This window comes from Somniosus microcephalus, chromosome 8, assembly GCF_052327205.1.
Source record: "Somniosus microcephalus isolate GS21.2 chromosome 8, FLI_Smic_1.0, whole genome shotgun sequence".
In the NCBI taxonomy this organism is placed as follows: domain Eukaryota; kingdom Metazoa; phylum Chordata; class Chondrichthyes; order Squaliformes; family Somniosidae; genus Somniosus; species Somniosus microcephalus.
In genome coordinates, this window is record NC_140994.1 from 18,067,649 (window position 1) to 18,094,740 (window position 27,092).

At 47.1% G+C, this 27,092-nt stretch overlaps 1 protein-coding gene across 2 annotated transcripts in view; it reads left to right on the forward strand.

Moving 5' to 3' along the window:
• sema4gb (sema domain, immunoglobulin domain (Ig), transmembrane domain (TM) and short cytoplasmic domain, (semaphorin) 4Gb) overlaps nucleotides 1-27,092 on the forward strand; it is a 222,921-nt gene that overhangs the window by 126,203 nt on the left and 69,626 nt on the right. For both annotated transcript variants that reach the window (XR_015079180.1, XM_085994307.1), the window contains exon 8: nucleotides 3,013-3,167. Coding sequence is in view for 1 of the 2 variants with exons in the window: in XM_085994307.1 (XP_085850433.1) it covers nucleotides 3,013-3,167 (155 nt within the window). In the remaining variant the exon portion in view is untranslated. The remainder of the gene's footprint in view (nucleotides 1-3,012; nucleotides 3,168-27,092) is intronic.

Here is a 27,092-nt window from a genome sequence, read left to right on the forward strand (position 1 = left end):
AGCGAAAAATATAAAAACGGATTGTAAAAGCTTCTATAGGTATGTGAAAAGGAAAAGACTGGCGAAGGTAAATGTAGGTCCTTTACAGTCAGAGACGGGAGAATTTATAATGGGGAATGAGGAAATGGCAGAGAAATTAAATAAATACTTTGTTTCTGTCTTCACGGATGAAGACGCAAAAAACCTCCCAGAAATACGAGAAAACCAAGGATGTGGTGAGAATGAGGAACTTAAAGAAATTATTATTAGTAAAAAAACAGTACTAGCAAAATTAATGGGACTAAAAGTCGATAAATCTCAAGGACCGGATGACCTACATCCTAGGGTTTTGAAAGAGGTGGCCATTGGAATAGTGGACGCATTGGTTATCATCTTCCAAAATTCTATAGATTCTGGAACGGTTCCTGCAGTTTGGAGGATAGCAAATGTAACCCCGCTATTTAAGAAAGGAGGGAGAGAGGAAACGGGGAACTGCAGACCTGTTAGCCTCACATCAGTAGTTGGGAAAATGCTGGAATCTATTATAAAGGATGCAATAACTGGGCACTTAGAAACTAATAGTAAGATTGGGCAGAGTCAACATGGATTTATGAAAGGGAAATCCTGTTTGACAAACCTATTGGAGTTCTTTGAGGATGTAACTAGTGGAGTAGACAAAGGGGAACCGGTAGATGTGGTGTATTTGGATTTTCAGAAGGCCTTCGATAAGGTCCCACACAAAAGGTTGGTGAACAAAATTAGGGCACATGGAATTGGGGGTAATATACTAGCATGGATTGAGAATTGGTTAACAGACAGAAAACAAAGAGTAGGGATAAACGGGTCTTTTTCAGGATGGCAGGCTATGACTAGTGGGGTACCGCAAGGATCGGTGCTTGGGCCCCAGCTATTCACAATCTGTATCAATGATTTGGATGAGGGGACTAAAAGTAACATTTCCAAATTTGCTGATGATACAAAGCTAGGTGGCAGTGGCAGTTGCGAAGAGGATGTGAAGAGGCTTCAAGGGGATCTCGACAGGCTCAGTGAGTGGGCGAGAACATGGCAGATGGAATATAATGTGGATAAATGTGAAGTTATCCACTTTGGTAGAAGAAACAGAAAGGCAGAGTATTTCCTAAATGGTGAAAGATTGGGGAATGCAGATGCTCAAAGGGACCTGGGTGTCCTTGTACATGAGTCACTGAAAGTGAATGTGTTGGTGCAGCAAGTCATTAGGAAGGCAAATGGTATGCTGGCCTTCATTACAAGAGGATTTGAGTACAGGAGTAAAGAAGTCTTACTCCAATTATATAGGGCTTTGGTGAGACCACACCTGGAGTACTGTGTACAATTTTGGTCTCCTTTCCTAAGGAAGGATATATTTGCCATAGAGGGAGTGCAACGAAGGTTCACGAGATTGATTCCTGGGATGGCAGGACTGTCGTATGAGAAGAGATTGAGTAAACTAGGCCTGTATTCTCTTGAATTCAGAAGAATGAGAGGGGATCTCATTGAAGTTTACAAAATTATTACAGGGCTTGATAGGGTGGATGCTGGGAGAATGTTTCCCTTGGCTGGGGAGTCTAGAACCAGGGGCTACAGCCTCAGGATAAAGGGTAGGCCATTCAGGGCTGAGATGAGAAGAAAATTCTTTACATAGAGGGTGGTGAATCTTTGGAATTCTCTACCCCAGAGGGCTGTGGAGGCTCAGTCATTGGGTATATTCAAAACAGAAGTCAATAGATTTCTGACTAGTAAGGGCATGAAGGGATATGGCGATAAAGCTGGTGAATGGAATTGAGGCAGAAGATCAGCCATGATCTCATTGAATAGTGGAGCGGGCTCGAAGGGCCGAATGGCCTACTCCTGGTCCTATTTCTGTTCTTATGTTCTTAAATGACGCAGCTCCCAGTTGCCACGACAAATGATAGAAATTCAGAGCATCTGCAATAAGTGGTCTCAATGTTCCAAATGCAGAGTTTCTACCAGACTAAAGCCTGCCAAGATCCAACAGTGTCGTTTATGGTCCATCATTTGGTTTGACCAAGCTGGCAAAAATATCGTTAAACATTGTGTGAAAACAAGTGTGGAAAAAACGACTTGGTTACTGGCCCATAAAATTGCTGTTTCTTCTAATCTTGGTTAGTTGGGATGTTACAGTAGTGTGGTTATGTTACTGGATTGTAGGCCTTGGTTAATACTCTAGAGAAGGTGAGTTCATATCCCACCATAGCAGTTTGAAAATTTGAATTTGGTTTCAAAAATTTGTGAATCAGTAAAAGAGACCATCAATCTGTCAGATTGTCGGAAAAGCTCAACTTGTTCACTAATGTCCTTTAGGGAAGGAAATCTACTGTCCTGACCTGGTCTGGCCTACATATAACTCCAGTTCATACCAACTTGGTTGACTTTTAGCTGCCCCCTTGATGCGCTATCAATTACTCATAAAAGACTGAGAGTTAAGAGAGTAACTAAAGGCTTTTATTAACAAAAGAATGAAGGTCTGCCTCGAGTGGTCGACCGGTCCAGAAATACAAAGGGCTGGGGAGCAGTCACCTTTATACTAGGACTTGTGGGAGGAGTCAGCCGAGGCATGTCCAGGCATGTACACAGTGGAATACAAACAGTGGTTTACCACACCTCTGAATAGGCCTAGCAAGCCACTTAAGGGCAACTAGGGATGGGCAATGAATGCCAGCCTTGCCAGTGATGTCCATGTCCTGAGAATGATAATCAAAATTGAATTTTTCTATCTTAAAAGGTACAATTTGTTGCTATTATTAAGAAGCCAGAGTTTCTAGGCATTTGAATCTACCTCATTGAAATAAAAACAGAAACACTGGAAATGTATGATGGGATCATTCAGCCCCTTGAACGAGGAAAGACGGGCTAACTTCAATCTGTCCTTCACTCCTCATCCCTTGCTGCATACTCCCAGCCTTTCCAACTCATTTCCAGGTCGCCGGCTTTTGTGCTTTTATCCCCGTCCGCGACTCATGAATACACTCGCCGCTTTTTCCCTCTTTTTAGATGTAAACTTCATTGACTCCGTGCTGGTGACGGAAAGTGTCAACAGCTCCGTGGGAGACGACGACAAGATTTACTTATTTTTCACGGAGAAGCTGGGAGAAGAGAATGCCTTTAACGGGAAGCCGCTAGTTACTCGGGTGGCTCGTGTCTGCAAGGTAAGAGGATTTCAAAGCTTGGATTTGTCCGATTGATGGGCAATATGTAGAGGATACCGTGTAGGAGGCTATTAAAGGGACAGTTCTATGAATGTGTGCTCCTGGCACAGAACCTCGCCCACTGACAGCACGCACCGCCTAATGAATTCCATCCATTGAAATTAATGGCCAGAAGACTGTTGGGGGGAGGGAGGGGTGGCGGTGAGATACAGGCCCAAATTCCACATATGTGCTTCCCTTGGACAAGGCTGTAAAGCAGGAGCATTAATTCACCCCTTAAATTTACTTCTGTGACAGGGCTAGATTAATAGGCTCAGACATGTGTGAGGGGTATCATATTAGTTTCAGATCGTACTGCCTCTTATATGATGTTCTGACGATAATACTTATTTGCTGTGTTTCTTGCTGGCAATAAATATCTTTGGACAATTGTATTCATGAGGACCATTTAGTCTGTTGAGGTGTTCAAACGGTATTGCCATGTCAGCTGGCATGAGTGTTGATGATAAAGGAAGAGCCACAGCAGAGTGTATTAGAGTGACTGGCCCAAAGAGACAAGTGTGTTAGTTTTGGAGGGAGAGAATTCCTCCTTTGTTGCCACGATTCCTCCATCCTGCACCTTCACCATATCCAAATCAAGGCTTGTCGCACCATCTCCGTGTCTCAATTATTAGTTCCTCAAAATGTTCCTTGCCTCCCTCTCACAATCTGCTTGGGACGAACTTCTGGCTAGAGGCAGAATTCCAGGACAGGGTTGGTGACGGTAGGGTTTATTTTTGGCTGGATGAGCTTCAATATCCTTCCTATCTGGGTCTATTTTGGTATCTACAGGCCTTTAATAGCGAGCTTAGTTTCACCTCCTCTCTTGCTCTTGGTGATGTCCTACAGAACAACATGTCTTGGCCCTCCCTCCATCTAAGTTCTGTCAACTAAAGAAAATGTGTTTGAAGTATTGTTGCATGGATCTGGGCAACAGGTGTGAAGATTCAGATGAGTTTTTCCTCTTTTAGTTTTAGGTGATTTGTGGATTGTATCACATTGATTGGGGCAGTTGTTATCACTTCTAGGCAGAAGTGAGCCCCTGCAATATCTGTGAAATGGAGCATATAGTTCAGCCTGTTTGGTTCTGCTTATTGTCTCTCTATTAAGTCCTAGGAAAACATAGTACAGGAAACTTTGTGTTATCCGGAGGCTAAATGTCCGGCAAGCTCGAGCCACTGGCAAAAATCAGGAGCCGTTTTGTTAGGTTTTTTTTCTTCTCGTGGCTTTTTTTTCCAACAGTCAGGCTCTGCAAAGTCTCTGTAGCTTAGCAACAGCTTCAGAGAGACGCTTCCAAGGTACGGGCCGACTGTTTAGAAGCTGTTGCTAAGCAACAGTGTTTGTTGTCAGATACGGAGATGAAAAGCTCCGTATGCTTCAACATTAACGCTGGTTTGTCCGGCAGCTTTGAGGGAACGGCAACAGCTCGGTCCCGTCGGTGCCGGATAGCACAAAGTTTCCTGTACAGAGAATATCGCACTGGCCTCGAAATAACTGTGTGCGATATTAGAAATTAAAGCTCAATACGTTTCTGCGACATTACTTTGCCCACTGTTTTAAAGGGGGTATGAAAATAATCAGCCTCTGATAAAATAACAAAGTATTGTCGTTAGCATTTCAGGTCGATGACCTTTCAGAAAGGGTCATCGACCTGAAACGTCAACTCTGTTTCTCTCTCCACAGATGCTGCCTGACCTGCTGAGTATTTCCAGCATTTTCTGTTTATATTTCAGACTTCCAGCATCTGCAGTATTTTGCTTGTGTTAAAGTATTTACACTAATATTATACCCAGTAGTTTTCAGGCTTGTATCTACCAATCTGGCAGTTCATTGCAAATTTATTGTTTTACATTTTTCGTCATCAATCTTTCAATAAAAGTAATTTATGGTTGCATATAATGCTTTGCTCAGGAACTCGCATTTCTCTGATTATTTGGGGGGTGATTTACTGCAGTTTTATGTCAGATCAGTCCCCCTTGCAGTGTATTTACCGAGTAATAAAAAAACAGATCTGACATCAGTGCATTAAAACTGATAAGAATCAGCTGTCGTCTGGTGGCTGTTCAATGTAAGGAAGGCAAGAAGTTTGCCCAGGGCATATTCTGAGTACAGATGTGTCAGAAGAATTGAGCTTGAAACGCCGATGCTACAAGAAAAGTGTAACGTTACACCACTTAGCTGAATCTCTCACAAATGATATATCTACTGAATTTTCTTTTTTTGTTTACAAGGGCCTGGTTATAAAAAGACAGCATCCTTCCTCCTTTAGTACCTGTGCCCAGATACAGTTAGGCTTTTCCAAAATCCACTGTGGCAAAAATCACCTGTGAGGTAAAAAAAACATGCCATACAATGAACAAGTTTGGTGGAGTAAACATTCGGTAAAGTAATGGACAAAGCAGTTGCCATGACGAGTGCCTTGAAGTGTTTATCACTAATTCATCACGGCATGATTTCATCCCATTACAGGTGCTGCCCCTTTAAGAAACTTGAGCCCCGTAGGATTAGAGTTTCAACTTGCTGACTGGGTGTGAATCTGACATTGTGGATCAGCCGCTCGTTAAAAGAAACCACTCGATTTCCATGATCTCTGTACAGGACACTCTTTTTTATCCAGCACCGACAGGACCAGCGTGGTGCCGGTTGATCAAAAAGTCCAGATTACAGAGAGGTATACTTACTAAGGTACGAGAGCCCCATACACGGCCACAGATCCAGGCGTCCCTGTTGCATGGCAACAGGTGCAGGAACCCCGGTTACAAGACCACAGATCCAGGCGTCCCTGTTGCATGGCAACAGGTGCAGGAACCCCAGTTACACGGCCACAGATTCAGGAACCCCGGTTACACAGCCACTAATATGAAGTAAAACTTACCTGAACCTACTCCTGAATTTTGCCGGTTAGGAGAGATTTCCGGTTATTTAGGTGCCGGTAAAAAGAGTTTCCTGTATTTCAGGCAGTTGATGTAAGGGGTGGCCGATTGGCAGCACCAGCCTCACGCCTGGGCGGCAGGTTAATGATCTAACCCTCCCCCCTCCCCGCGTTGTACAGCTGACCTTCCCCACGGAGGGATCCAGGTGAGACCTGACACAACAACACCCGGCTCCGTTTATAAAGGGCAAAATGCTGGGAATCTGAAAATTAAACAGAAAAATGCTGGAAACTCTCAGCAGGTCAGGGCAGCATCTGTGGAGAGAGAAACAGAGTTATCGTTTCAGGTCGACGACCCTTCGTCAGAACTGGAAAAAATTAGAGATGTATCTCGCTCCTCCTCCGCACCCCCCCGCCCATTTCCCTGCCTCTGTACTTGCTCAAAACCTGTTATATCTGTAACGTTTTATAGTTCGGATGAAAGGTCATTGACCCGAAACGTTAACGATGATGCTGCCTGATCTGCTGAGCATTTTCTGTTTATATTCCATTTATAAAGTCTCAACGTTAGAGGCGGTACTGTAATGTAATGTAAACAAGGTGGGGTACTTGACACCAGAACCACCACCTCGGGTCGTGAGGTAGTTTTCTCCGTGCTAGTAGTGGCGGCAAACAGGGAGCCGCCATTTGGTACGGGCAACTTGCACGTTACTGGCCTGTGTGGAGCCTGCCCTGCAAAAAGTCCGCACCATTGGAATAGAGGAGGTTTGTTTCCAGTGATTGAGAGGTGTAGAACCGGGGACATACATGTAAGATTCAATGCAAGAGATTTAGGACAGAGAAAGAAAGAAAGACTTGCATTTATATAGCGCCTTTCATGACCACCGGACGCCTCAAAGTGCTTTACAGTCAAATCAAGTACTTTTTTTGGAGTGCAGTCACTGTTGTAATGTGGGAAACGCGGCAGCTAATTTCCGCACAGCAAGGTCCCACAAACAGCAATGTGATAATGACCAGATAATCTGTTTTTGTTATGTTGGTTGAGGGATAAATATTGGCCAGGACACCAAGGATAACTCTGCTGCTCTTCTTCGAAATAGTGCCATGGGATCTTTTACGTCCACCTGAGAGAGCAGACGGGGCCTCGGTTTAACCCCTCATCCAAAAGACGGCACCTCCGACAGTGCAGCACTCCCTCAGCACTGCACTGGGAGTGTCAGCCTAGATTGATGTGTTCAAGTCCCTGGAGTGGGGACTGTGAACCCACAACCTTCTTACTCTGAGGCGAGTGAGCTCCCACTGAGCCATGGCTGACACTGGACTAAGAGCAGGAGAAACCTGTTTTACAGAGAACGTTGTGAGACTGTTGAATCCACTACGGGCTGGCGGGGGGAGGCGGGGGGGCGGTGTTAGTAACTGAAGCAGAGACCATGTCAACATTTAAGAGTAGGTTAGATAGGTGGTTGAAGGAAAAGGGGGAATAAACTGATCGGGGACCAGGGCGGGTATATGGGTTTAAAACTACTGCTCGTGTGGAGGAGAAACCCCAACACGGACTGGCTGGGCCGAACGGCCCGCTTCCGTGCTGTAATAAAAGAAAGACTTGCATTTCTATAGCGTCTTCCATGACCACCGGACGTCTCAAAGCGCTTCTCAGCCAATGAAGTACTTTTGCCGAAACAACAACAGAAAATGCTGGAAAAACTCAGCAGGCCAGGCAACATCCGTGGAGAGAAATTAGAGTCAACGTTTCGGGTTGAAACCCTTTTTCAAAACTGGAAAGGAAATGAAATAGATCGAAAGGAGGGCTGGGGAGAGAACAAAAGAAGTAAAGAGACATTAAGAGGTATTCAAAACCAGACGAGATAGTAATAGGACAGTGGAGACAAAAGACGGCTCAGATTAGGTGTGAAGTGTACTGGCAGGATGAGAGACAGCTGCCATGTGGGAGAGAGAAAAAAGGAAAGGGGGGGGAAGGGAAGACCCAAAACAAAGGGGTGGGAAAAAAATGTAAGTAAAAATGTAATAGGGGCCGAGGTTATGATCTGAAATTGTTGAACTCGATATTGAGTCCGGAAGGCTGCAACGTGCCTAATCGGAAGATGAGGTGCTGTTCCTCGAGTTTACGTTGAGCTTCCGTGGAACAATGCAAGAGGCCAATGACGGTGAGGTCCGAGTGGGAATGGAGCGGTGAATTAAAATGACAGGCGACCGGAAGCTCAGGGTCATCCTTACGGACTGAACGGAGGTGTTCCGCAAAGCAGTCACCCAATCTGCTAAAGTACTTTTGCAGTGTAGTCACTGTTGTAATGTGGGAGACGCGGCAGCCAATTACAATAATCACAATGTAATTGTAAAGCCGGGTACACAACTTTAGAACTGCTGTGTTCCGGTATCGCCCGTTGCTCCACAGCCACCCTGCAATAGGGTTGCCAACTCTGGTTGGGCCTATTCCTGGAGGCCTCATCACCTGACCATCTGCCTCCAATGGCTGACCATCTGCCCCACACAATCCCGCCATTGGAACACGTCCGTCCTCGTGGCGCCCACGCCAATTGGAAAGCGACTGGACTCTTCATTACCCAATTGGACGATTCTTTGACTGTCAGTCAAAACAGCCTTTCTTTCCCCCGTAGCCCGTCTTTTTAGAACTAATAAACAAAAAAGTGTTCAAAGAAAATGTTTTAAAAAAACAGAATTTTTTTTAGTGATTTTTTTTTCTCTCTCTCCCAGGTTGTTTGCAGCAGTGTCCTGGAGACTAGTCTTTAATTCCTGGAGACTGTTGTGTCGGTACCTTTCTACCTAGACACAATTTAGGACTCAGAACTCAGAGATTCAAACATGAAGTGCTTTATTGGAAGGAAAGGAAGTTCTGGCAAGTTCCGAACAAAGAGAGCTAAACTTAACCGAGAGAATACCCAACCATTTATCTCCTGTGACAGCGCCACCACAGTTGGGAGGAGAACACACAATAGAACACACAATACATAACATTTCCTCCCCTCTTAAATGGAAGGTCCACATTATTCCTCAATAGGTAAGTTACTTTCAATACACTCAACTAAACTAGGGTAGAGGTAGACTGCCTCAAACCCTGACTTTACCCTGGGGTTTATTCTGCCCCAGTCTTGTGGGTAAGTCACTAAGCCTACAGATCCAAGCGTCTTGGAGGCCGCCGCTCTCTGACAGGATACCGGCGGTCATCGCTGGCTTCCACAGCAGTAGGCATTGACACAGGCCTGGATGGAGAAGGTGCCTGTGTCAGTTGAAAGTCAGGAGTTTGCACAGGTGGAACAGTCTCTTTGACTTCCTGTGTTGGAGAAGAGCACTGTGGCAAAGGACGTTGGTTTGCGGTATCATTCGGAAACAGTTCAGGCCAACCAGCCGTTGGAGCTTCTGTGGCTGTCTCTGCTCCTAGCAACAGTTGATCTGTGTGTCTTCTCCAGACGACGTCCTCAGCAGTCTCAACCGTGTAAGACACCGGGCCCGTCTGCGCGATCACCGTAGCAGGAACCCATTTCGGTCCAGTGTTGTAATTTCGAGCTAGGACGTGCTCTCCCGGATGAAACCGTCTCTCCTTGGCTCTTTTCTCTCTCTTTTCAACTTGAGCTTGTTGTTGACGATGGACAACCTGCTCTGCCCTTGGAGGTTTGAGCAAGTCAAAACTTGTCCGCAACTGCCTCTTCATCATGAGCGAAGCAGGGGAAGTTTTGGTTGTGGCATGCGGCTCGTTCCTGTAGGACAACAGGAAGCTGTTCAGATGTTGGTGGATTGAGCCCTGACCTTGCGATGCCTTCAAGGCGTGCTTCAAAGTTTGCACGAACCTTTCTGCCTGCCTGTTAGTAGAGGGATGATAGGGCGCAGACCTGATGTGTTGGACACCATTCACATGCAGGAAGGTCGCAAACTCCTGTGATACAAATTGTGGACCATTGTCACTTACGAGTTGTTCCGGTGAGCCATAATGGCTGAACATCTCACCAAGTTTCTCAATTGTTTTCTCTGCCGTGGTAGACCTCATCACAGCGACCTCCGGCCACTTGCTACGAGCGTCCACGACCACCATAAACATCTTCCCTTCGAAAGGACCGGCGAAGTCCACATGTACTCGCTGCCACACTTCTGCAGGCCAATCCCAGGGCTGTAGGGTTGCCAGCTGTGGAACATTCTGGACCCTTTGACATGGGGAACAGGTTTTGGCTTTCTCCTCAATATTCTCATCGAGACCTGGCCACCAGAAGTAGCTTCTTGCCATTTCCTTCATCCGAACCATCCCACTGTGGCCTGTATGAAGTTGTTGCAGTATAGGTTCCCTCAGAGGTGGCGGAATGATGACACGGCGTCCCCAAAGAAGACAACCTGCCTGGATGGAGAGCTCATTTCTTTTTGAAACGTAAGGTTTCAAACTAGGAGAATCTCCTATCGCTCTCCCTCGAATGACATCGTCCATTACCTCAGACAGGACTGGATCGTTGCGGGTGTACCTTCGCACCTGAACTGCAGTGACAGGTGCTCCCTCCACTTGTCTAAAGTAGAAGATGTCTATCTGACGAGGCTCTGGGGGAGTAACAGGCAAGGGTAGCCTCGAGAGACCGTCTGCGTTGCCGTGCAAGTCTGATTTGCGATATTTGATGTCGTATGTGTGTCCTGATAACAGTAAAGCCCACCTTTGCATCCTGCTTGCAGCGAGAGACGGAATTCCGGTGTGGGGCCCGAAGATTGAAGTCAATGGACGGTGGTCTGTCAGGAGTGTGAACCTTCTCCCAAACAGGTACTGATGAAATTTTCGAATTCCAAAAACGATTCCCAAGGCCTCGCGCTCGATCTGCGCATAGTTACTCTCGGCCTTGTTCAAGGTGCGTGATGCGAAGGCGATAGGTTTCTCTTCACCCGAAGGCATGATGTGGGATATGACTGCTCCCACACCATATGGTGATGCATCACATGCTAACTGCACGGGTAACTTTGGGTCGAAGTGTGTCAGGACCTCCGAATTCAGCAATGCTTTCTTTGCTTGGGCGAAAGCTTTGTTGCACAGTTCAGTCCATTTCCATGTTTTGCCTTGACATAGCAACTGATGTAACGGCTTCAGCAATGTTGCTAAGTCTGGAATAAACTTCCCATAGTAGTTAAGTAGCCCCAGAAATGAACGTAACTGGCTCACATTCTGGGGTGCTGGGGCCTCCACGATCGCCTTGACCTTTGGCGGCGCCTTATGCAGGCCAGTAGCGTCAATCACATGCCCCAGGTACTCAACTGAAGACTGAAAGAATTCACATTTGTCTTTACGAACTCTGAGTCCGTACTCTTTCAGTCGTTGTAGTGTCGCATCCAAGTTCAGAAGATGATCCTCCTCATTTGTCCCAGTGACAAGGATGTCGTCCAGGTAGCACTGGACTCCTGGCAGTCCACTCAAAATCTGATCCATTGCCCTTTGGAATAGAGCAGGGGCCGACGTAATTCCAAACGGAAGGCGGCAGTACCTGTATAGCCCCTTGTGTGTCACAATTGTCAGCAGCTCCTTTGATTTGTCATCGACATGCATTTGTAGATAAGCCTGGCATAAGTCTATTTTGCTGAACTTTTGCCCTCCGGCCAGGCCCGTAAAAAGATCATCAATGAGGGGAAGAGGTTACTGTTCCACAGACAGCACCGGGTTAATAGTCACTTTAAAATCCCCGCAGATTCGAACAGATCCATCCTTTTTCAGGACAGGAACAATGGGTGTGGCCCATTTGCTCACGCTCACAGGCTCCAGGACTCCATTCTCGACTAAGGCCTCCAAGTTAGCCTCAACTTTTGGCCTAATTGCATAGGGTACAGGTCGGGCTTTGTGAAACTTCGGCTTGCTGTCAGGTTTAATGTCCAGTCTCACGCTGATCTTTTTCATGCTCCCAAGTTCCCCATTGAAGAGTTCTGCATGTTTGTTTAACACTGCAGTCAGACCTGACTCCCCTTTTGACATCATGCGGACTGCAGGCCAGTCCAGCGTGATTTTCTCTAGCCACGCACGTCCCAGTAGCGATGGGTAATTTCCCTTTACCACATATAGTGGCAGTTTTGCAGTCTGTCCGTTCAATTTAACTGTCACCTCAATGACGCCTCTCGTGGCCACAGGTTCGCCGGTATATGTCTTTAGCACAATGTTTGTTGGCTGAAGGGTAAGATGCTTTAGCATTTTGTTGTAGACAGTGTCTGAAACAAGGGACACAGCCGCGCCTGTGTCCACCTCCATCCGCACTGATTGTCCCTCCACCAGTGGTGACACCCAGTAGCCATTTGAACCACCTGCAACCGTCAGTATGTGCACCTCTTCCTCCTCAGAGGTGTTGCTCCCCTCTGTTTTGCTTGTTCCATCATACTGCACTGAATGAACACTCTTTTTCCTCTCTTGTCCAAATACAGACATTTTGCTTCCATGCTTCCCAGCTCTGTCTGTTCTTTTTTTACCTCTACAGGCGTGTTCAATGTGACCCTTTTTGCCACAATTTCGGCATTCCAGCTCCGTACACCAGCAGTCATTAGCGTGATGGCCCGTTTTCCCACAACGGTAACATGTGCCGTTCCGCGCACCTTTAGGCTCAGACGACACCTTGTGAACTCTCCCTGTTGAACTCAACTGGTGAGCCTCCTTTTCCGCCATCTCCATGGAGACACTAACTTCAATGGCCTTTTCAAGAGTAAGGTTGTCCTCAGTAAGAAGGCGCTTCAGTGTGGCTGCATTTTGCAGACCACACACAAGTCTGTCTCTAATGGTGTCATTCAGCACCTCCTTGAACTGGCAGTGTTCCGACAACCTTTTTAAAGCAGCAATAAACATCGTCACTGATTCCCCCTCCTCTTGATTCCGTTTGTGAAATCTAAATCTCTCAGCAATAACCAGAGGTTTTGGTGAAAAATGTGCTCCAAGAATTTCCACTAGTTGCTTATATGTTTTAGTTCCTGGCTTATCTAGCTGCACAAGGCTGCGAAGTAAATTGAAAGTCTTCGGCCCGATTAGACTCAAAAAGGTAGGCACGACCTTTTCATTTGCCACCGCATTCGCCAATACAAAATAGTCAAAACGTTCCGTATATGCGCTCCATTGCTCCACATTTTCATCAAAACCACTGATGTTTCCTAATATAGTAGCCATCTCACGTTTCAAATTAAATTTTCTGTTTACTCACTGCACCCGTAACGTACGCAGATTCATCCGCTCCTCGTTGCCACTTGTTGTGTCGGTACCTTTCTATCTAGACACAATTTAGGACTCAGAACTCAGAGATTCAAACATGAAGTGCTTTATTGGAAGGAAAGGAAGTTCTGGCAAGTTCCGAACAAAGAGAGCTAAACTTAACCGAGAGAATACTCAACCATTTATCTCCCGTGACAGCGCCACCACAGGTGGGAGGAGAACACACAATAGAACACACAATACATAACAGAGACTCCGGGTTCATTCTGGAGGGTCGGTGACCAACCTTCCCTGTCATTTTTTTTGGGGGGGGGGGGATGCGTGGGCCCATTAACTGACTGTGCGGCCCATTCAATTTTGTTCACGCACAACTGGGGTTATTTCCGTTGTCAAGCCGGTGAGCGGCCTGCGCGGGACCTCCTGCGTGGCTGCACGGCTCAGCGGGGTCATTGTCGGCAACCCTACCTGGCAAGTGTGAACACAAGCAGCCCCCATCCAGCGTTCCCTTGCTGTGCCCACGCAGCCCGGGACTGACTTTCTCAATGTTAAATTTCGCGGAAGGGGCGAAACTTTGAATGGGCCGCACATCCCCCCCCCCAAAAGGAAATGCAGGGGGGTGGGGGGGCTGGTTGGGGGGAGCGTTGGTCCAATCTATTCTGCAGTAAGTGGATCACGAATATAAATGGGGCTTACAACTGGCAACTTTGAGTGAGTTGGCAGCCCTTTGGATTTAAAACCTGAGGCTATCAGGGTTTAGGGAGTGGATTGTGGAGCTAGTTGAACCATTGAATCACCACCAGTCCAAACTGCCAACTCAAGTGCAAAGATGAGAGTCCTGTATAATGGACCTGCTCTGCTGCAATATGGAAAGGACCCGGGAACCACATTAAAATGGAACAATCTAAAGACGGCTCGGGAATGCTGAACTTTGCATTGTTGACTGTACTGGTAATTGCGGCAGTTTGGGCCAGCAATTCCTATTAGTGAGATAAGTGAAAAAACAGCCAGTAACCAACCCGCATTTTATAGGGTGGGCACACCCTTTCACGAATAGAAATGCAGGTTTTATTTCCTCTGAGGGCCTTGCACCTACGTGGCTTAATACCCAAGAATATTGTCCTGTGCGCCCTTGAGCTTAATCTAAATATGTATTGATGAGTTTTTTTTTGCCCTCTAGGTTGTTAGTACCGTTACAAAAGCCAGGCCCTAGAATTACACTAAGTTCACACTAAGGCCCTGAGTTTCCATGTTGTGGGGGGGGGGGGGGGAGGAGGAAATGGCCATTTGCAGAGTTTCTCTGAGGGTTCCACCAGAGTTACGGCGGGAGATTGGGACAACTCCCTCCTGAAAATTCAGGGCCTACGAATTTCAGCATTAGATCGAAGCGGTTCCGGCTTGACGCTGGTGTTAAAATTAGGTGCGAATCAGGATTCAAGGTCCGAATTGACTCTGAAATGAAGTGGAGTGCGACCGTCTCCTCCTCTTCACTCCGATGTCAGGTTGACCGCTGACTCTGGATTGAGACTGCGTTTACACTATAGCTGCTGGGACGGTGCTAAGTGACAAGTGGTGGGAACGGTAGTGTAGTGTGACGTCAGAAAACTACTAGGCACTTGGTCTAAGCGTTTAGCAAAGCTTTAATCAACTGTTTTACAACATGGAGGTCTAGTTGTGTCCTTCACTAGTTCCTGTTAAGAATGTCCTGCGCAAGCTGGGCCCGTGCCCGAGTATTTATACTCTCCCTGGACAGTGCCACCCGCAGGCCGCTCAGTATTATTTCATAAGTCTTTCTTTCATGAATGACTGATTCATGTCATAGTGGTTATGTTGCTGCGACTAGCAGTCCGAGAGAATGCGAGTTCATAATCCCACCATAAGCCATTTGAGAATTTTGAATTCAGTTCGGAACAAAAATTCTGCTATCAGTAAAAGTGACCATGAAGCTGTCGGATTGTCATTAAAGCCCAACTGGATCACCAATGCCCTTTAAGGAAGGAAGCCTGCCGTCCTTACCCGGTCTGGTCTGTATATGTGACTCCAGTCCCACATCAACGTGGTTGAGGACTCTTAACTGCCCTCTGAAGTGGTCTTGCAAGTCACTCGGTTATCACAACCTTCTCAGGGTAACTAGGGATGCCAGCCTTGCCAGTGATGCCCGCATTGCGATCAGTGCCATCTTAGTTGCACAGTGGCATAGTGGTTAGCACTGTTGCCTCACAGCGCCAGCGACCCGGGTTCAAATCCGGCCTCGGGTGACTGTCTGTGTGGAGTTTGCACATTCTCCCCGTGTTTGCGTGGGTTTCCTCCGGGTGCTCCGGTTTCCTCCCACAGTCCAAAGATGTGCGGGTTAGGTTGATTGGCCATGATAAAAATTGACCCTTAGTGTTAGGGGGGATTAAATACGTGGGGTTACGGGGATAGGGCTTGGGTGGGATGGCTGTCGGTGTAGGGACCGGGTGCTAGGGTTTGGATGATCAGCCATGATCTCGTTGAATGGCGGAGCAGGCTCGAAGGGCCGAATGGCCTACTCCTGCTCCTATCTTCTATGTTTCTATGTTAGTTGCAGCAAATCGTTCAAGTTTTAATTATTAGCATTTTAACCCTGTAATTATAAATATTACTTAGCTCGAGCCATGAAATAATTTTGGTGTTGGTTAATGTAATTATTGGTCATTAAAACGATTCCTTAGTTAGCTAAACCCACATGATTCTGCGTTCATGTCAGGATCTGTTCTTCCCACTATCACGAGCCATGTGTATGATCTGTAAGTAAACATGAAAATTACAGGGCAGTAGAGCGCACTGACTTTGAGGCGTTGCAGAGCGGCGGGGATGGAGACTTGGTGTTCTGCTGAATTCCCCAATCCAGTCCCCTCTGTCGCGAGGAAGATGCTGAGCGCAGTCCACGATTCGGAGGGGGGAGCCCCCGGCAGGCTGCCCTTTGGACATCTCCCTGGCAGCTGGTCAAGAGCAGCCATAGTTGTGGCCTGGGTTCAGGCTCACTCCCCGACCTGCTCAGCTACAGGGCGTCTTGGCAGGAGTAGGAAAAGGGGAAAAAAAACAGCAGGACAAAATGCGCCCTGAAAATAATAATCATCATTTTCCTCTTGCTCATCAGCTGATGGAGGGAGAAGAAGCAGGTAATTACGATCACTTGATGGAGGAAAATAATGAACGTTCTCATTTGATTTGCCTGGTTGTGTAATTTTCTACATGAACACCCTTGTGTGATAATCAGATCACAAGCTGGCCACGCTCCTTTGGAATGCTGTGGTTTCCTCCCAGCTAACCAGCACCCTTGATATTTTCTCATGCCAAATCTCCAACTGCGTGATTCACATCTGCTGACTCGCTGCGGGGACTTTACTGAGTCTTTCTTTTAGGTGAGTCACAGCAATCCATGCAGCTTTATAAATCACACTCCCTTTTCACCGTGGTGCAGTTTCTGCCACGGTTTCAGATCTGTCAAAGTGACTTCCTCATTGGCGGTCAATACAGGAGGCCATCAAAATAAGATCGTCACCAAGAAATCAAATAGGGAATTCAGAAGAAACTTCTTTATCCAGAGAGTGGTGAGAATGTGGAACTTGCTACCGCAGAGAATAGTTAAGGCGAATAGTACAGATGCATTTAAGGGGAAGCTGGATAAGCATATGAGGGAGAAGGGAATGGAGGGTTACACTGATAGAGTTAGATGAAGGATGGGAGGAGGCTCGAGTGGAGCATAAACACCGGCATGGACAGACCTGTTTCTGTGCTGTATATTCTAGGTAATTCTATGTACAGGAAACTCTTTTTTTATCCGGCACCAACGGGACCGGCGTGGTGCCAGTTTATCAAAAAGTCCGGATTACAGAGAGGTATAGTAAAAGGTACGAGAGCTCCGTACGCAGCAACAAATCCAGGCTTCCCTGTTGCTTAGCAACAGGTGCAGGAACTCCAACCACAAGATCCAAGGGTCCCTGTTGCTTAGCAACAGGTGCAGGAACCCGGCCACAGATCCAGGAACAGGCCACTAATACGATCTGTCAAGACTTACCTGAACCTACTCCTGAATTTTGCCGGTTAACAGAGATTTCCGGTTATTTAGGTGCCGGTAAATCGAGTTTCCTGTAATGCATTTTTTTCCTCCCTCCAAATTTCCTACCTCCTGCCCTGAAGATGCTGATGCCCAATGATAGCTCGTCAGTGCGCCTTGCTCTTTATGCGGGCCGGTTGACAGCGAGTGGCGGGGGTGGGGGTAGTTGGCGTCACAGTCGAATCCGATCCTGCCCCTCACCCGATGTCCCCACTCCAGGAAGATTCACTTGAGAGCACGTCGGCAGGGGGAATCGCCGGCTGATATCTCCCTTTCCCCTCCCCGGCCCAGGGTCGTTGTGACCCAGAGGAGAGCACCTACCGCCCAAGCGAAACCACTTCTTCCAGACAGTATTTTGATTTTATTTTTAAATTACTGCCTGCGCCGCCATAGAACGACATCGAATTTTACAGCACAGAAAGAGGCCATTCGGGCCCTACTGGTCTGTGCCGATGTTTTATGCTCCACACGAGCCTCCTCCCACCTTACTTCATCTCAGCCTCTCAGCAGTATCCGTGTTGCTCACTGATAATCTGGGAATTGGAGCACGATTTTGGATGTTTTGCTGCATTGATGGGGCTGTGTTTACCCTGGCACGCCAGCATAAGACAATTAAGATAATTGGCAACAAAAAAAAACAGGTGAGATGAGGAGAATTTTATTTACGCAGCGAGTTGTTGTCATCTGGAATGCGTTGCCTGAAAGAGGGGGCTGAAGCAGATTCAATAGTAACTTTCAAAAGGGAATTGGATAAATAATGGAAAAGGAAACATTCGCAGGGCTGTGGGGAAAGAGCAGGGAGGAGTGGGACTAATTGGACAGCTCTTTCAAAGAGCCGGCACAGTCACGATGGGCCGAATGTCCTCCTTCTCCACTGTATGAGGCTATGGGGGAAAAAGTGGGTGGCGCCCGCCCCGAAAAAATTAGCACCCCTCCGCCGGAAATTCAGTTGTAACGCCCCAAGCAGGAGGTGGGGTGCGACTGGAAGTACTCCACCGCCTTCTTGGGGCGCTACAACTGAAGATCGCGGCGCTACGTGCAACAGCGCCAGGCGCGTCACGCCGCGTCATTGCCGGCCTCCTCCCCTGATTAAAGGGGAGGGGCCTAGCACTGCGCGCACCGAGGCCCTGTTAGTCCACCGGGGAGTGGGGTGCCGAGAAAGCAGCCCGGCACTCAAGAGGAGTGCTGGGCTGAGCGATGGCGGCTACCGCCCCGAGAAAAAAAAGGGAAAGTGGGGCAGGTGCTGGCAGTCGGCCCCAAAAAAATGGCCGCCCGACACCTGCCCCTTTAAGTAGCGCCGCCGCCGCTACAGAAACACCCCCCTGACCCTGTCGGACACATCGTCCGGCGATAGGTCAGGAGGCCGCAAGCAGAGTGCTGTGCATGGCGATGACGTCATCGCCAGCGCCGCGCGGCGCTAACGAGAGGCGCAAATCAACCCAATTTTTCCCCCTATGTCCCTTTAAGGCTACTGCTTCAGGTATTTACAGTAGGGGGGAGTGGTGTAAGTAGGCACACCCTGAGTCAATCCAAAGTTAATTGTTGAGGGAAGTTTCCATAGATTGGCAGCTGCTTTTACGCGTCTTGCTCCTGCCTTTGGGGCGAGTCCAGGTTATCCGGGTCATTCAAACCAGCAGGAAATGACTAGCTTTCTCTCCCTTTGTTATACTTTTGATAAGCTAACATTTTACAGAAGTGCCCTGCACCTTTGCATGGATTGATAGAATACTGTTTCGACTTTAGGTTGTAAATCTTCTTGAGTAAGCCTTCTTAGTCTTCCTGTTTTATTTTAAAACCAACCTGTCAGAGCATGAATTGTTACTTATTTCAGTTCCAGTCCGGAGTGTCGATCTATGTCACCACGGTGAGCAGTGTGCTATCTTTTAAACACATAAGCTTTTTCAACTGTTCTCTCCAATTGCAGTAACCATTCAGTACAAGAATGATGGTGATCATGAAATGTCCTTGGAAATTGGGGTCTGAAGGCCGCATTTATCATTTTAACATCGTACATCTCTGGAAATTGATTTTACTTTTCCTTGAAGTTAATAAGAAGTTACAGCGACGTCCACTCCTGTTAATTCAAAGTCTTCTTGTTTGCTTCTGTTAACAGGCAGTTACTTGGCACTAATCCCCTTCCCGCTTCGGGGAGGCGGGTCCCTGCACAGGTCGGGTATCCGCCTCCTTTGAAACTGGCATGGAGGCGGGTTGGGGGGCGGGATGGGTTCGTGCCCCCCCCGATTTCGAGATTTTAACCCCCCACACACCTCCAATCCCAACTCCACGGCCCAATGAAAACCCTGCCCTGTATGTCAGCAACAAGGCAATAAGAAGTGTATAAAACTAAACCCCAGCAAGATCCCACAGCACCATTTCAATGAAGAGCAGGGGAGGTTCTACCCTGGTGTCCTGGCCAATATTTATCCCTCAACCAACGTCGCCAGAACAGATTACCTGGCCATTGCTGTGTGTGGGAGCTTGCTGAGTGTAAATTGGCTGTCGCGTTTCCTACAGTACAACAGTGACTACACTTCATTGGCTGTAAAGCGCTTTGGGACGTCCTGAGGTCGTGAAAGGCGCTGTAGAAATGCGAGATCTTTCTTTCAAACAAATTTGAATGAACAGATAACTCGAATTGACCAACTTTGAATTAAGGGGAGTAGACTGCAGCTAATCCAAAAAAAACAGGACCACAACCAAGCTGGCAACAAAGGTGCATGAACAGCAATGGGAAGAGTGACCCACACGCATTATCTTTCAAAGCATGCAAAGGAATGGGGCTGCTGGTTGGATCTGCCACGGACATCAGCACATTAACCCTGGCAGCCAGTGAAACTGGGCCTTCACAGGGTTTGTAAACCGCACCAGTTCCTCACTGAATTATTCCCCGCTGGGAGTAATTCATTTGACATCTGTGCATTGCCTGCTCCATAAATGTCACCTGCAATTCCTCCTGTACCTCCATCAGAGAGGAATCCGGATCAGTTTAGGCGGCTCAGCTAAGAAATGGCAGATGGATTGTAATACAGATTAATGCCATGCATGTTTTGAGCAGGAAATTTGTGTACAGAACACAGGTGTCCCACCAGCAAAGCTGGCAAAGACACAGATTTGGTTGTGATTATTGAGCATTATGACTGAAAGCATCTAGCCAGCTTGAAGCTGTTATCGTGTACTGGGATACAACTCACGAACATTGCATTGTGAGGCAAAACATGCTGCTTTAACTTTGCGAGGCCACGTTTGGATTACTGCGTGTAGTTTTGATACTCTCCATCCTGGAAGGGGCATTACTGCATTGTGGCAGTTCAGAGACGGATAATAACAACAACAACAACAACAGCAACTTGCATTTATATAGCGCCTTTAACGTAACAAAAGTCTTCACGGGAGCGTTATCAATCAAAATTTGACACCGGACCGCAGAAGGAGATATCAGGACAGGTGAACAAAAGCTTAGGCTGAGAGGCAGGTTTTAAGAAGCGTCTTAAAGAAGGAGAGAGAGGCGGAGAGGTTTAGGGAGGGAATTCCAGAGCTTAGGGCCCAGGCAGCCGAAAGCACGGCCGCTGATGGTGGCGCGATTAAAATCAGGGATGCGCAAGAGGCCAGAGTTGGAGGAGCGCAGAGATCTTGAAGGTTTGTAGGGCTCAAGGAGGCTACATAGAAACATAGAAACATAGAGATAGGAACAGGAGTAGGCCATTCGGCCCTTCGAGCCTGCTCCGCCATTCAATGAGATCATGGCTGATCTTCGTCTGAAATCTTAGCTGATCTTACCAGTTCAGTACCCCGTCCCCGCCTTTTCTCCGTAACCCTTAATCCCCTTAGCCTTCAGAAATATATCCAATTCTCTCTTGAAAATATTTATTGAATTAGCCTTCACAGCCCTCTGAGGTGGGGAAGGGCATGGGACTTAGGGCCTTATGAGGAGTGAATCACAAGCCTGTTCTTTCATTGGAGAAATGGCGTTTTTTTTTTATTCATGGGATGTGTGCGTCAGCATTTATCGCCCATCCCTAATTGCCCTTGAGAAGGTGGTGGTGGTGAGCCGTCTTCTTAAACTGCTGCAGTCCGTGCAGTGAACGTACTCCTACAGTGCTGTTCGGGAGAGAGTTCCAGAATTTTGATCCAGCGATGATGTGTGTGTGTTTGGGGTGGTGGCTGGGGGGAGTGTGGATTGGGGGATGTGATTCAGGACTTTAAAATGAAGGTTATGCAGATTCTAGACCAGCTACTTAACCTGCACTGAGTGCAAAACTAGAGCACAACGCCCTAGAATTACAATCGAGGCAGAATGTTTTGTCTCACAGACTGGGGGAGACTTTGAGGCCTCCCGTCCACCGCTAGGAGGAAGGAGTGCCCCGCCTGAGTCATAGAAACATAGAAGATAGGAGCAGGAGTAGGCCATTCGGCCCCTCGAGCCTGTTCCACCATTTAATGAGATCATGGCTGATCATCCAAACTCAGTACCCTGTCCCTGCTTTCTCCCCATGCCCCTTGATCCCTTTAGCCTTAAGAAATATATCTAACTCCTTCTTGAATATATTTAATGAATTGGCCTCAACTGCCTTTTGTGGTAGAGAATTCCACAAGTTCACCACTCTCTGGGTGAAGAAATTCCTCCTCATCTCTGTCCTAAATGGTTTACCCCTTATCTTTAGACTGTGACCCCTGGTTCTGGACTCCCCTGCCATCGGGAACATCCTTCCTGCATCTAGTCTGTCTAGTCCTGTTAGAATTTTATAAGTTTCAATGAGATCCCCTCTCATTCTTCTAAACTCCAGCGAATATAAGCCCAATCGACCCAATCTCTCCTCATACGTCATTCCTGCCATCCCAGGTATCAGTCTGGTGAATCTTCGCTGCACTCCATCCATGGCAAGAACATCCTTCCTCAGATAAGGTGACCAAAACTGCACACAATACTCAAGGTGTGGTCTCACCAAGGCCCTGTACAACTGCAGCAAGACATCCTTGCTCCTGTACTCAAATCCTCTCGCTATGAAGGCCAACATACCATTTGCCTTCTTAACCGCCTGCTGCACCTGCATGCTTACCTTCAGCGACTGGTGCACAAGGACACCCAGGTCTCGTTGCACCTCCCCTTCACCCAATCTATTGCCGTTCAGATAATAATTTGCCTTCCTGTTTTTGCCACCAAAGTGAATAACCTCGCATTTATCCACATTATACTGCATCTGCCATGCATCTGCCCAATCACCCAACCTGTCCAAATCATACTGGAGTTTCTCGGCATCCTCCTCACAGCACACACGCCCACCCAGCTTTGTGTCGTCTGCAAACTTGGAGATATTACATCTAGTTCCCTCGTCTAGATCATTAATATATATTGTGATTAGCTGGGGTCCTAGCACTGATCCCTGCGATATCCCACAAGTCACTGCCTGCCACTCAGAAAAAGACCCATTTATACCAACTCTTTGCTTCCTGTCTGCCAACCGGAGTCAGTACCTTACCCCCAATCCCATGTGTTTTAACTTTACACGCTAATCTCTTATGTGGGACCTTATTGAAAGCTTTCTGAAAGTCCAAATACACCACATCCAATGGTTCTCCCTTATCTATTCTACCAGTTACATCCTCAAAAAATTATAGTAGATTAGTCAAGCACGATTTACCTTTTGTAAATCCATGTTGACTTTGTCCGATCCTGTCACTGTTTTCCAAGTGCTCTGCTATTACATCTTTTATAATGGACTCTAGCATTTTCCCCACTACCAATGTCAGGCTTACCGGTCTGTAATTCCCCGTTTTCTCTCTACCAGCTTTTTTAAATAGTGGGGTTACATTAGCTACCCGCCAATCCATGGGAACTGTGCCAGAATCTATTGAATTTTGGAAGATGACCAGCAATGCATCTACTATTTCTAGGGCCACTTCCTTAAGTACCCTAGGATGTAGATTATCAGGCCCTGGGGATTTATCGGCCTTCAATCCCGTCAATTTCCCTAACACCATTTCCCTACAAATACTGATTATATTCAGTTCCTACCTCTCATTAGACCCTATGTTCCCCGACATCTCTGGGAGGTTATTTGTGTCCTCTTTTGTGAAGACAGAACCAAAGTATGTATTTAATTGGTCTCCCATTTCTTTGTTCCCCATTATAAATTCCCCTGATTCTGACTGCAAGGGACCTATGCTTGACTTCACCAATCTTTTTCTCTTCACATATCTATAGAAGCATTTACAGTCAGTTTTTATGTTCCCTGCAAGCTTACTCTCATACTCTATTTTCCCCCTCTTAATGAATCCTTTTGTTCTCCTTTGCTGAATCCTAAACTGCTCCCAATCCTCAGGTTTGCTGCTTTTTCTGGCCAATTTATATGTCCTCTCCTTGGACCTTATGCTATTTCTAATTTCCCTTGTTAGCTACGGTTGCGCCACCTTTTTTGTTTTATTTTTATGCCAGACAGGGATGAACAAATTCTGTAGTTCATCCATGCGATCTTTAAATGTTTGCCATTGCCTATCCACCGTCAACCCTTTAAGTAACGTTCCCCAATCCATCCTAGCCAACTCGCGCCTCATACCATCGTAGTTTCCTTCATTTAAATTCAGGACCCTAGTCTCTGAGTCAACTACTTCACTCTCCATCTTAATGAGTCAGACGGTAGGTCATTTTAATATGCAAATTGGGTGACTATGATGTACATAGGACTCTGAATGCTATTTTTGGACAGGACTGGGTGTGCTATGCCATGCTGGCAGTCCAGCCAAAGACAAGCCCGGCAGATAAAGATTTGGTTTATTTTGGTGCATTTTGGCATAAAATGGGGAAAAAACACATATTTCTTTTTAATGCCCCTATGATTTTTCTCCCGGAGTTGCTCACAGCAGAGTCCCAGGAGATTATCCTTAAAGTCCTGGAGACTCCAGGACAATCCTGGAGACTTAAGGGGGAATTTTCCCAGCCCTGGGGTGGCGGGACTGCCGGGAAAATGGCAGAATCTGGGAGCGGGTACCCATCCCATTCCCAGCCCACCTCCGTGCCCTCTTCCCAGGAGGCGGGTCCCCGACTTGCGCAGGGATTTGTCTCCTCGAGGCGGGAAGGGGATTAGTGCCAATTAACTGCCTGTTAACAGGTAGTTACAGGCAGTTTTCTGGCTTTTCCCTAATTTGAGCCCTAAAGTGTGGGCTTCCCGACGGCTCCGAACCTCGCCAGGGTCAGCAAGGCGAGCAGTGGGTCTGCAGGGGTTGGAGGGGCCGAAATGTCCGCTGTGGAGGTGAGGGATGGGGGCAAGTGTGGAGAGGTAAGTGTGTGAGGTGAGTGTAAAGTGTTCTGAGAAGTTTACTTACCTTTGCTTCTTCCTCCAGGCTTCAACCCTTTAGGCTGTGGAGCGGCCTCATCTCAACGGCAGAGAATGCAGAATGGCCACTGCATTCTCAGATGCAGCAGCCTTGTGCTTTCTGCTCAGGAGAGATTTCTAAGTGAGTCTGTGTCCAAGGTCTCACCTTAGAAGACAGATTGTCAGTGTTTGACAGCTTCACAAAGTTGTTAAATGCTGACATTTCGTCCGTCGAAAAATCTCGACAGATGAAACATTAAGCAGGGCGGGCTTAACAAGGCCAATCAATGGAAAGTGGCATGGATTGGCCAGATGTCGTTGGAGGCGGGACTAAAACCCAGCAAGCAGCAGTCCCGCCTCCAACACGTCTCCATTCATAAAATCCAGCCCATGACATTTGGCAATCCTTCCTGGACAGTGCCTTTGCTCACTAGGTTAACGGAGGAGCTCTTCACAGCACACTCATTAAACAAACTGAAGTGAACAATCTCATTGGAACGGTTGAGTTCTGAAGATGGAGCTTCACCACCAGCGTCATCCACCAACTTCCTACTATTCCAAGGAGCAATCTTTATCTTTAACAATGTTCCACTCGCAGCTCTGCTTCCATCGTTTCTTTATTTAATCTGAGTGTTGATATGATAAAGGCAGGTTGAGAAAGCGGTTAAAAAAGCATACGAGATCCTGGGCTTTATAAATAGAGGCACAGAGTACAAAAGCAAGGAGGTTATGATGAACTTTTATAAAACACTGGTTCGGCCTCAACTGGAGTATTGTGTCCAATTCTGGGCACTGCACTTTAGGAAGGATGTGATGGCCTTAGAGAGGGCGCAGAAAAGATTTGCCAGAATGGTTCCAGGGATGAGGGACTTCAGTTACGTGGATAGACTGGAGAAGCTGGAGCTTGTTCTCCTTAGAGCAGAGATTTGATAGAGGTGTTCAAAATCATGAGGGGTCTAGACAGAGTAGATGGAGAGAAACCGTCCCCACTGGCGGAAGAGTCGAGAACCAAAGGACACTGATTTAAGGTGGTTGGCAGAAGCACTAAAGGCGACTTGAGGAAAAACTTTTTTACGCAGCGAGTGGTTAGGATCGGGAATGCACTGCCTGAAAGGGTGGTGGAGGCAGATTCAATCGTGACTTTCAAAAGGGAGTTGGATAAGTACCCGAAGGAAAAAGATTTGCAGGGCTGCGGGGAGAGGGCGGGGGAGTGGGACTAGCTGAAGTGCTCTTGCAGAGAGCTGGCACGGGCTCGACGGGCCGAATGGCCTCCTTCTGTACTGTAACCATTCTATGATTCTATGAGTAGGAACTTACTGATGAGCATTTCTCATACTGCAGTTCAAGGGAGCTGAGCTAACATCAGTAGAGATGATTATTAACCCAGCATGCTGCAATAATTAAATCATCTCACCCTCAAATGCTAATTCAACCCTCACATAAGGCCAGGCCTTGTAGCTAGTCCACAAATGTCTCCTCAGCAACCACTATTTAAATAGAAATAATGCAAGTGAAATATATATGCAGGAGTGGATGGTGGAAATAAAAGATGTTTAAGTTTATTTACCATTCTGTTTGGGTTTCGAAAGAAGTGCTAATGCTGAGGCTTTTTTTGTTTAGATTTTAATGTTTTTTTCCCCTCCTGCTCTAAAGCTGATGACTCGCTTTGGAGCGCGGTTCCATCAGCATCAGAGGACTTCTGGCACTTTGCCCATGTGGCCTTTGCCAGTGATGCGTGTGCCCTGACAGTGAGTGTCAGCAGCTCACTGAATGGTGTCCGCATAAGCAATTATTTTTGAGAAAAGGTACTTATTAAATGCTCTGCCGCAGAGTGGAGCTTAGTCACACAGGCCCGAAAGGTCCAAATTCAGTGCCAAGTCTGTCGTCCGTTAGCTGAGTTCAGCTGGGGGTGCTCACTCAAACCTCTGCTGCCCGTGTCCTAACTCGCGCCAAGTCTCGTTCACCCATCACCCCTGTGCTCGCTGGCCTACAGCGGCTCCCGGTCCGACAACACCTCGATTTCAAAATTATCATCTTTGTTTTCAAATCCCTCCATAGACTCGCCCCTCCCTATCTCTTTAACCTCCTCCAGCCCTACAACCCCCCCGAGATATCTGTGCTCCTCTAATTCTGCCCTCTTGAGCATCCCTGATTATAATCGCTCAACCTTTGGTGGCCATGCCTTCAGCTGCCTGGGCCCTAAGCTCTGGAATTCCCTGCCTAAACCTCTCCGCCTCGCTACCTCTCTTTCCTCCTTTAAGACGCTCCTTAAAACCTACCTCTTTGACCAAGCTTTTGGTCACCTGCCCTAATTTATCCTTATGTGGATCGGTGTCAAATCTTTTGTCTTAAAATACTCGTGTGCAGCGCCTTGGGACGTTTTACTACGTTAAAGGTGCTATATAAATACAAGTTGTTGTTGTTGTTGTTGAGATCCCTGCGCTCCTCT